At 40.0% G+C, this 10728-nt stretch overlaps 1 protein-coding gene and 1 long non-coding RNA gene across 2 annotated transcripts in view; one reads left to right on the top strand and one right to left on the bottom strand.

The window, feature by feature from the left end:
* Positions 1-299: 299 nt before the first annotated feature.
* On the bottom strand, positions 300-6547 carry nek2 (NIMA-related kinase 2). Its single transcript, XM_027001653.2, has 9 exons — positions 5982-6547; positions 5432-5649; positions 5024-5264; positions 4826-4908; positions 4606-4732; positions 3194-3419; positions 2930-2984; positions 2751-2827; positions 300-1698 (listed from the first exon to the last, which is right to left on the bottom strand). The coding sequence occupies exons 1-9, from the start codon at positions 6075-6077 to the stop codon at positions 1487-1489; spliced, it is 1335 nt and encodes a 444-aa protein (XP_026857454.2). The 5' UTR covers positions 6078-6547; the 3' UTR covers positions 300-1486.
* LOC118241046 overlaps positions 3333-10728 on the top strand; it is an 11101-nt gene continuing 3705 nt past the window's right edge. The window contains exon 1 of the long non-coding RNA XR_004775806.1: positions 3333-3454. This is a non-coding gene — a long non-coding RNA (uncharacterized LOC118241046). The remainder of the gene's footprint in view (positions 3455-10728) is intronic.

The following is a 10728-nucleotide window of genomic DNA, read 5'->3' as shown; positions in this document are numbered from 1 at the left end:
CATGTCTGGTTTTAGTTAGGGGTTTGTTTTTTTTTGTTTTTTGCAAGTGAGCAAATTTGCTGAGGTACGTGTGCACAGTAGACTTGATTAAATCTAAGGATGATCAGACCCCAAAGAAAATAAAATGCAGCGTTGCCTGGCTACCTTGTTAATTAGAGGTTTTATTTTTTAAAACAGATTAATTCAGTTTAAGCACAATTACTATTCTAATTGTCTAAAAGACCAAATATTCCATTTCAAGGTCCATTTCATAGCTATTGCATGAAACCACCAAACCTTAGTCATTACTGTACGATTTTTAAAATGTTTTCTGACGGCGTCAAATAACTCAGATCATTCAAATAGGCTTTATGGTTAAACGTAACATCACACGTCATTACTTCACACACGTTACATTTACCCGTGTCTCGTTCAGTAAGGGAGCGTTTCATCGGTTTCATGACTGTGCGCAAAGCTTCGCACGGCCACGAACCCCACGACGCGTTTCTATACTGGACGTGGCTCAGGTCTCATCCGCTGCTCTGAGCACTTTTGCTGAACGTGCCCGTGACGTCACGAGCAGACGGCGACGCACTCGACCATTACATTACACATTAAAGCGTTATTTACATTTATAGTAAAAATATTTTTAAATATATAAAATTAAAAAGCGATGTCTTGTGCCTTTTGTAATAAACAGACTCTTTATTTGTCATTTTGACTTTTACTTTTGTTACAAAATCTGTTTTCTTTCATTGCTGAAAATATTGATCATTGAAAAGTATATTTTACTTTGAGAACAGGTATTATTCGGTCACCTAGAAAATCACAGAAACAAAGAGAACACTTCTGCCTATATGATAAATCTATGTAAAATATCTGGTATGTAAAATAGATGGTCAATCAGAAATTTTCCTTTTTGTTCTACATATCTTTTCAAGACTTCACAGCATGTCTTAATTTTTACAAAGGCACAAGAAAACACAACTTGTAGTCTCTCACAAACATAACATTGATACAATTAACCAGCATGTAGTCAAAAATCATGTTCTAAGCAGCAACAAGTATTTCTCAAAACACTTGCTATAAAGTAGAAAATATCACAACTAGTGCAAAAAACACATGTTTTTTAAACTAAAACAAAACCAAAAAACAGATGTTGAGCATACAATACACCTACACATTGCTTGACAGGGAGCCAGGCTTTCTGTCTGAGAAAACTGAGCTATCAAGGCTTGACAGTGATTTGTCATGTAACGTATCCATGGCTGCAAGGACAAACACCACCGTCAAAGCAACAAATCAGTCTGCAGCCTGTGTCATACACAAGTGACCCCACCCCCCATAAGCTCACGTAAGCGGACAGCTGCCATTCTCCAGTGTCCTTCAGAAGTGTTTTGAGCACAGTGGCTTTGTCCAGGCGACACACTGGATGACGTACCCTGAACCAGCCCTGGCTCTGGCAGCTTTGGGGGGGGGGGTTGGGGGCTGTGGGGTTTGGGGTGCGCTAGCGAATTCCCTGCATATGCCTGCTCTTCAGCGGTTTATTCCTCTCTGCTTGTCCCAGGGTTGAAGAGCATACACCGGGTGCCTGCAGCTTCTTCAGAAGCACATGCTCCTGAGGTTTTGTCCCAGCTCTCTGCTCGGGCCTTACATTCTCCTTGCTGTCGCCTGCAAAATGGACCTTCCTCTTCCCCAGAGAGGGATTCTCACTGTCATCTACAAGTCAAAGAACGAGAATGAGCGTCATCATAAACAGCAAACCAGTGGAGAAGGAACTGAACACAAGGAACTGCCTTCCTCAGGGTTTGGGAGGAGACATCAGGAGGAAGGACACCCACTGTTTAACTTCAAAGGAAGTATGTTCATTTACTTCTTACAGCCAAGGTGAAAGCATATGATATTACTCAGTGAGACAGCTGTATTCTCGTGCCCTTACACAGGACGGCTTCAAACATTTGCTGAGTTTTTGGAAATTAAGTCATTTAAAGAGGTCCTAAACTTGAATAGGCACAATGTAGGTCTGTGAACACAGACATGCGATTCCCATGGATTGCTCTTTGAGATCTGTGTCAATCTTGTGATCTTTTGGTGTAATCAAATGTTGGGTAAAAAGAAGTAAACAAGTTTGTTAACATATATTACAAAGCAGAAATTTGAACTGACTGGCGTGTCATCAGGAAATGTTATCATCTCCCCTAAGAAGGGTGCTGGTACAAAGTCTAGCTACTTCAAGGGTAAAAATCAAACATACTGTGTTTGAATGATGGAGTCACCAAATTCTCCTTTTTTCCCCTTTATCTTCTACCAGTACATTTTACGGCATTTAGCTGACCCTTTTTATCCAAAGTGACTTACAATTATGACAGAGTACAACTTGAGCAATTGAGGGATAAGGGCCTTGCTTAGGGGCGCAACAGTGGCAGTGGTGGGGCTTGAACCAGCAACCTTCCAATTACAAGTCAAGTACCTTAAGCACTGAGCCAAAAAGCCAGACTGACTACAATCTTGGATAAATCAGTTTAAAAGCAACAGTGGTTTCTATGGTAAATGTCAGCTAGTGTGTTGTTTTGTCTCACTTTATTGTGATCATAAAAATGTTTAACATTTAAATTACAAAATAAATATACCTTATACATAGCACCTATAAAACATTATGGTACACACAATATATACACATACACACATGTAAACATTTAGATATATATACACAAGCCATGGTCAGTTCTCTGTGAACAGAAGGTCTAGTGGCTTCCGTTTCACTTCCATACCTATAGCATCTGCACAGAGCAGAGACAGCGCCCTCTGCTGTCTCATCAAATTACAGGTCTTCAGCAAGTTCTCTGCTCTGTAGGCAAGACACAAGTTTTCATTGACAGAATACATATACAAAGTTGATGAAAGTTTATTAATTCAGTCAGATTAAAAACTATATCAATGGACTTCATACCTGGCCAATTTCTCCTCTGATAGTCTCTCTCTGGCACACAATTCCTGCTCCTTCTCTGTAAAAAGGGAAAAATTAAACACTAAACACCCCAGCCCCCAATCTAATGTAGGCAACGGTAATGTTTCAGGCTGCTGCAGGATTAGGGTCACACAGAACCGCTGACGGACCCTCCTGAGTGTCCATGGTGATGCTGGGAGATCCACGGCAAAGTAAAGCACTTATGTGTTAACTTGCGTGCGAACACAGATGTGCAGGACCCCTTACGCTCCAGCCTCTCCTCTCGCTCCTTAAGGGCATGCTCGCGCTCACGCAGAGCCTGCTCCTTCAGTTGCAGCTCTGCCGCCATCAACGCCGCCTCAGCCTGACGGGGATTTTCCGGGTCATCTGACCTCCGCCGCTGCCTCGCCTGAACTGCCTTCTGCTCTTGTGCCACGTGACGGGAGATTAAAGTGCTCTGCAGGATGGACTCCACAGAGGGCCGAAGGTAGTCCTGGCAACGGAGCAGGGGGAGGTCAACACAACACAGTAAGACAAGCTGCACAAGCGCAACACATGACGCGTTCGGAACATCAGAATTAAGGATTTGTTGTTACCAGTGGCAGGGCATTTTAATACTAATGGACACTGAATCAATGGCATCTGTTTGCACTGCCAGTTGTTACTATGGTAGCAATGAAGTTAGGAAACTCAAAGAATAACAACAACTGATCCACACTCTTGGAACCCCACTGAATGTTTTTCTAATATAAACTGATTCCTCCTCTTAGAGCTTCAGAAGCATTTTACTTGCACAGCTGAAGAAGAACCTCTGTCCAAAATATCCTGTTTCTCTGGAAGCCTTATGTACTTCACCACCATTCACACACACAATGACTCTAAAACATCCATTGCGAGTTAGTGATTAATCTTCCCAGTAGACAGACGTTAAAGTCATTTTATTTAGTTGAATACAATGGTAACCCAGTGACAAGAAAAACAAAACAGAGACCTTCTACACACCCCTTTATAAAACAGAACTACATAGGCCACAAGCCTGTGACTGTGCTGCTTTGCTTTATTTTATGTAGAGAGTTTTGCAAAATGAACAGTAATGCACATGCCGAGATCCCCTGTCAGGATAGCAAACACTGCAGGCATGCGTTTACTTCAGAAGCCTTCGCCATTTCTGTGTACTGCTTAGTTAATTCTGATAGAGGAAATAAGGCAAAGGACTCTCATTTAGATCAACTAAAAATGAAACTCCACCAGCAGAATAAGCACTGCCCTTACAAAATCCATCTGGTTCAGTTTATACAAAACTGATTATCTTGGTGTGTGCTGGTACAGAATACTGCACTTTTCAGGGCTCTAGCCCAATAAATTAAGACACTAATTATTCGAAGGTATTAAGGCCCAGCTGTAGATAATACATTTTAGTTGATATTGTACATGGTAAATGTTCTGCACAGCAGCTCGCTGGCTTTTCACTTTGTAATGCGGGCATCGGCAGAGGTCTGTTGTTTCTGTCCAGGAGATTTTACCAGGGTCAGAAGAACAAGGATTTCTAGGTACATTTATGCATATACAGTCATTTTGATATTGCTCAAGCCTAGGAAGTTTTCATTCTGTCAGTTCAATATTCATTAGATTTCTGCCTACTGCACGAAGACCAATCACATATATGATGGCAAAGCTACCTTTAGGTGTAGCATCCTGGACAGAAGGGTGTTCAGTTCTTCTGAATAGCGATAAGGGATCCTTCTAAACTTCCCCTCATTGATTTTTTCTGCCAGTTCTTTTTGGTTATATGCGGTGAATGGTGGACTGTAAGAAAAAGTGGCATCAAGTACAAAGACCAGATATGTACATTCCTATGTAAATATTACACAGATCCTAATCACAAGGTCTAATACTCACGACAAAGCACAGAGCTCATAGAGCAAGCATCCCAATGACCAGATATCGGACTTTTCATTGTATGACATGCGATTCATTTGTTCCTGTTGACAAAAATCAACATGCACTGACTATGAAACATTCAAAGTAGTGTAAATGTATCAAGGTCCAAAGTTAAAGAAATAAATAAATACATAAATAACAAAAATACACACTCACTGGTGACATGTAATATGGAGTTCCAACAAATGTTTTAGCAAAGCTTGTGTCATGCTTGAGTATTCGTGCTAGGCCAAAGTCCCCAAGCTTTACGTTCTGCTTGGCATCAAGGAAGATGTTTGCAGGCTTTAGGTCTCGATGCAGCACTGTGCTCCCACCATAGCTTCTGCCATGACACTCCTTCAGTGCCAGAGACAACTGCGCCAGAACACGTAAAACGAACTCCTCCTCCAGGTATCTCCTGCAGAGTTTAACACACACCCAAAACAGCTTTACCAGTAAACTGCATTAGAAGGACAAATGCAATTATCAAATTATATTGCTGCGATTTGTAATATGCAATATGATTAAATATTATGCTTTGACAAATATGAATTATAGGGCCAACGGGGTTAGGTCGGTCGTCACCTCTCTTTAACGCATTTCGTTATGAGGCTGGCGAGATCTCCTACTTCGCAATACTCCATGACTATGTACAGCGTTGTGTGAGCTCGATCTATAATGCGGTCGTAGTATCTCACGATGTTGGGGTGCTTTAACTCGCGAAGGAGATTCACCTCCGACACAAGCATTTGTTTCTCCGTTTCTGTCATGGTGCCATAGTCCAGCTCCTTCCATACAAGAATCTAGCAGATGCAACAGCTCAGGTTACTTATACTACTTTCATATAGCGTTAGCTAACTTAAAGAAGAAAAAAAAAACACAATATAGGTTCATTCAGAAGCGGAAAGAATTATAAGGATTTTAAACAGCTAGTTAAGGTGACATACCGCTATGTTTACAGGTTTATAGCAGTCAACGTGATTAATCGGACTACGAAGGCACTGCTAATCCGAGTAGCTAACCTACCGTATTCTATCTAAAATAGATTAGCTATCAGGTAAAGCAATTACAAACACAAATAGCTAGCCAACATAGCTAGCTAGCTAGCAATAGTATTAACGTGGTTAGTAGTTACCTTCCCGTCGGATTTTCTCCTAATTTTCTGACATTTTCCATATGATCCACAGCCTATAGTGTACAATACTTCGTAATCATCCTTTCGAGACGGCATTGTATCAGGAAACACTGAAACACCACAAGTGATCCTGCAGTGTTGAGGTCTTAACGTGTTTTAATCAAGATTAGGCTAGCCAACTAGCTGGTACGTTTAAAGTAGCCTTGCCTCAAATTATGCCTTGCTTACAGGCTTTAAAAATAAGAACAAAACAGTCCAATTACATACAGCTAACTTACACAATTGGGATAACGCGTGTTATCATGACCTGATAACAAAAGCATTTGAAACTGGCACTAAAACTCTTACATTTGATTGGCTTATCACGCGAACCTAGCGGTGATTTCATTGGTTTAAATTAGGGAAACAAACCTGCACGTTGCCTAGCACCAGCACCAACCACTTTTAACCGCGAGACAACGCGGGGTGAAATGGGAGTGGCGTCAATTTAAAGGGGTTGCTCGACTGAAGTAAACAAAAATGTACAATTATTTTCAGGTCAGTGGGATTACCTGCGATGTCAATGTAGAGCCTGCTAAACAAATACAATTTGTTTGGTGTTTTAAATATGAGACAAGGACAAGTGACCGTTTATAACGATACGTTTCATTTCGACGTTTATGATGTTTGCATCGCTTCATACTGCACATGAAGTTACATGTTAACCTTACACTTACTTTTCTGAACGACTGCATTTTATGCGTAGACTTTACTGTCTACAATTTGGTCAAATTGCAAGGGATTGCCTAATTTTGATTCTAGAAACCTCCTTGTTTAATTCCAACTTTAATCTAAAATACCTAATTTAATCAAGGCCTTCAGTAAGAAGGCTGAGATATGCCGCAACTAACCTCATGATATCCCTGGTCTACTGTAGCCTATGGTTCCACTGCCTGACATTGGTGTTACAGTATAAATCTACTGCACAGAGTACAGTGAACTTGAAATTTCACCATAAGCAATCAAAGTCTTGGTAAAAAGCAGAATGATAAACATGATTTTTATAATCAAGGGAATTTTAAAAATAATTCCTGTATGATTATATATGTAACAGTATTTTACTTTTCAATTTATTAATAGAATAAACAAGATAATAGAAATACCAATTCATATATGTATTTATTGGGAATAATGCCTTTTTATTTAGAAAGGCCTCATGTCTTTAGAAAAGCTCCAGCCTTTCTTGAGAAACATTTCAAGTACATTGTATGGCCAAAAGAAGGTGGACCCTTAATCCTCACAACTATATAGAGCGTATTGGACATCTTATACCCAAACCATGGGCATTAATAGAGTTCCTGTGCTCCTCGCTTTTTTTTTTTTTTTTTTGCAGATTTAACAAATTCCTCTCTTCTAGGGAGGCTTTCCATAAGATTTTGGGAGTGTGTGTCTATGGGAATTTGTGCCTATTAACCCGAGCATTTGTAAGGTCAGGAACAGGGACAGGAAGGCCTGGCTGAAAGAACATAATTGTCAGAAACAACTTTCGCTTCTGTAGCATTAACATAACTCTTCACAAAGTGGCCTAGCCCAGACCCTGAAAAACAGTCCCAGATCATTACTATTATCATTATTCACCAAACTCTACTACTGGCACTGAACATTCTGGCAGGTAGCCACCAATCCCATCTGACTGCCAGATAGGACACTGAGATTCATCACTACAGAACACATTTCCACTGCTGCAGAGTCCAGTAGCAGTTGACCACTCGAGTCAATGCTTAGAATTGTGAATAGTGATTTTAGACACGCGAAGCATGCATGCAGTTCCCCAGCCATAGAAATGCATTTCACAAAACTCCCAAAGCATAATTCTTATGCTGGTGTTGCTTCCAAAGGTGTTTGTGGAAACTACATGGCTATGTGCTTAATTTGATACACCTCTCAGCAAATGCTATGGCTAGCACTCAAACTCAATTAGGAAGGATGCCCGCAAACACTTGCACATATTGTGTAAATTCTGGACCATTGTTGAAGCAGCTCACTATTATAGTGATAAGGTGGGGGAAGGCAGTGTGGCATTACCTTTGGCCCCCCTGGGGGGGTGGGGTGGGGCTAAAAGACTAATCAGTCCCATTACTTTTAGGGCTTTAAGTTGACAAGATGGCACACACTCACCTTTTATAATCCCTATGTTTATTACCTTTATGAAAAAATGAGTCACATTTCTTAATTAAATGCAACATTTTGACCTGTATTTTAATTTCTTAATTTCTTATTAGTGTGTGCTTTATATAGTATGGAAGAATCATAATTCTTGTGATTTAAAGAGCAAACAAACTGCATCAAAAAGCTAGTGCATTAGTCACATATTCAGGCGAAAATTATTCATCAACACAGCAGCATCAGCACACCTTCAGTCAGTCAGACTCAGACACTGAGAGGTAACTGATATTTATCAGTTTTTATTCCAGCACAATTAAATTCTGTGTTGTAAAATGGCTGGGTAGCTAGGAAAAGGGAGAAACAGGAGTACAAAATGAAAAGACCATTCTAATGCAATTTGTTAAAATTCCTAACCCCCCCACCCCCAACCCCTCTAAAATGTCCCCCCATATCATCTCTCCCACTGGAAAGACAGTGATGACATAATGAGGGTTTCCCCCTGTATCTCACATTGGAAGGTAGTCTTAGCACGTTTACAGTGAGAACACCAGTTTGAACAGCCTGCATTGAATGCATTTCCGCATCTGTGACATTACCACAGCTCTCCTGCATCATACACATTTCAATCTTCCGCAAGCCAGGGAAATCAAAATCAAAATCAAAATCAAAATCAAAATCAAAATCAAATGGCATGATTAGGAAATGACAATTACGGCACAAAAGTTCTGATCTACTAACTTGTCTACTCATTTGTACAGCTGAATTCCATCGTTTCGTTGCAATGCCTTGGAGTACGTTATTGCTGGACCATACCTAAACATCCTTTCAATGCAAGGAGCTGTTCCACAAAGCTGGAGTACAGTGCTGGAGATTGGAGCTCTAAGCTCTTATTATGAATACAGCACATAAATGAATCATGGTTCATGTCAGACCATGTCAGGCTTACACATGGTCATGAGTCTGAGTGAGACACTAGTTCTCTGCTGCCCTATCCATTATGAGCCAAGAGGTTAAATCTACTGTAATTAGGCAGTTCTGTCCTAATAGTTCTGCATTAATAATAATAGAATGTATCTTTTTTGATTTGAAATGACATGACTTAGCAGATAGTACCATGACAGACATGTAGGCTATTGCCGTGGGTCAAGTAAAGCAAATGTGTAGACCATACTGCTTTGAATCTTAAATCCGCTCTTAAATGAAAGGATGGATCTGACAGATTCAGGGTCTTGGTACTACACCCAGGTACAAAGAGAAATTCTATAAACACCAGCTTTAAAGAGTACTAATTTTTTTTCTTTCCTTAAAATTCATGACATTTCAAAACAAAAAAAATAACTGTTACAGATCGAGATGTTTCCATCACAACATGGATTCTACCTCATGTTTTGTTATATACAAGACTAAATTCAATTTTTGTCGGTATATGTAATTGAAAATAAAACAAATTAAAAGTCTCCATCAATAAACAGTGATTTGCTAACACTGATATAACATATAGCCACCAGACATTATTAATTATATGCATCTTTAAAGAAAAGAAAGGAAAAAGAACAGGGTAGGGCAGGAAAAATTAAAAAGTAGACTGTCACATACTCACTTACGCTGGCAGGTTACGCTGTTATACATTTACAGTAATGACAACTGTAAGCCTAATTTTTTTTGTTTTTTCTTTTTTTAAAGAATGCTGCCTTTCAGCGTGATTCTGTAAGGAGTCTTTCCTGCTAGGATCTGCCCCCCGTCAGCCTCAGACGCTAAGCATATGGCTTAATTATATCTGTAAAACATCAAAATATATTTAGACTAGGGTGAAGGAACTGTACTTATTTTAAACACCTGGAGCTTCTGTATTAGTAGTTCAGTGTACTGACATGTCTCCACAAGTCACGTGTGTGTGTGTGTGTGTGTGTGTGTGGGTGGGTGTGCGCGTGTGTGTAAAATTGAGGGGAAGAAAGGCTCTCAGTTAATCAGTGATCAGCTGATGATGTCTGATGCATGTCTGTAGGCTACACTGCACGGCCTTCCAGCTCACATGGTGGCAAGTGTAAATGCGTTGAAACCATTCAGACAGCCCACATTATACTGTCTACACACAGACACACACCGTTAATGCACCGACAACAAGACAAAATGATGCTGACAAAAAAAAAAGAAAAAAAGAAAAAAAAAGTGCTTTTAACAAAGAAAGAAGAACAAGAAAAGAAAAAAGCAGCAGCGAGCCACACAGTCAGTCACAGAGTGGTTTCCAGGGTTACAGGACAGACGGCCACAGTCCACAGTGCAATGAAGTCCAGAGCGCGATGTGTGGAGGAATAGCTTATGGCTGTACACCCCTCATCTGTGTCCATGTGGAGGAGAGAAAACACACTCATCGCTGGAGAGCTCCTCTCACATTTTGGATGCGAGGAAGAGCCAATAGTGTTAAGAATGACAGGAAATTAAAAGGGGTAAAATATCAACTATCTCTGGCTTTTTTTCCTGAGCCTAATTTTTGATTGTAGTTAAAAATTAAAAAAAAAGAAAAAAAGAAAAAAAGTCTACATGTGCATGAGTACATATATATAATATATGTGCATCTGTGTAAACATGATGGAATATTTTC

The sequence above is a fragment of the Electrophorus electricus genome, chromosome 3 (assembly GCF_013358815.1).
Source record: "Electrophorus electricus isolate fEleEle1 chromosome 3, fEleEle1.pri, whole genome shotgun sequence".
In the NCBI taxonomy this organism is placed as follows: Eukaryota; Metazoa; Chordata; class Actinopteri; order Gymnotiformes; family Gymnotidae; genus Electrophorus; species Electrophorus electricus.
This window is presented reverse-complemented; position numbering and strand designations above follow the sequence as displayed.

Bases quoted from the DNA above. Each gene is read 5' to 3' on its own strand.
- nek2 (XM_027001653.2), bottom strand. From the start codon at position 6,077: ATGCCGTCTCGAAAGGATGATTACGAAGTATTGTACACTATAGGCTGT. The intron at 3,420-4,605 runs GTAGCTTTGCCA...CTCCGTTGCCAG, and splicing joins CCAGGATGCTACACCTAAAG to GACTACCTTCGGCCCTCTGT. The intron at 2,985-3,193 runs GTAAGGGGTCCT...CCCTTTTTACAG, and splicing joins GCGAGAGGAGAGGCTGGAGC to AGAAGGAGCAGGAATTGTGT.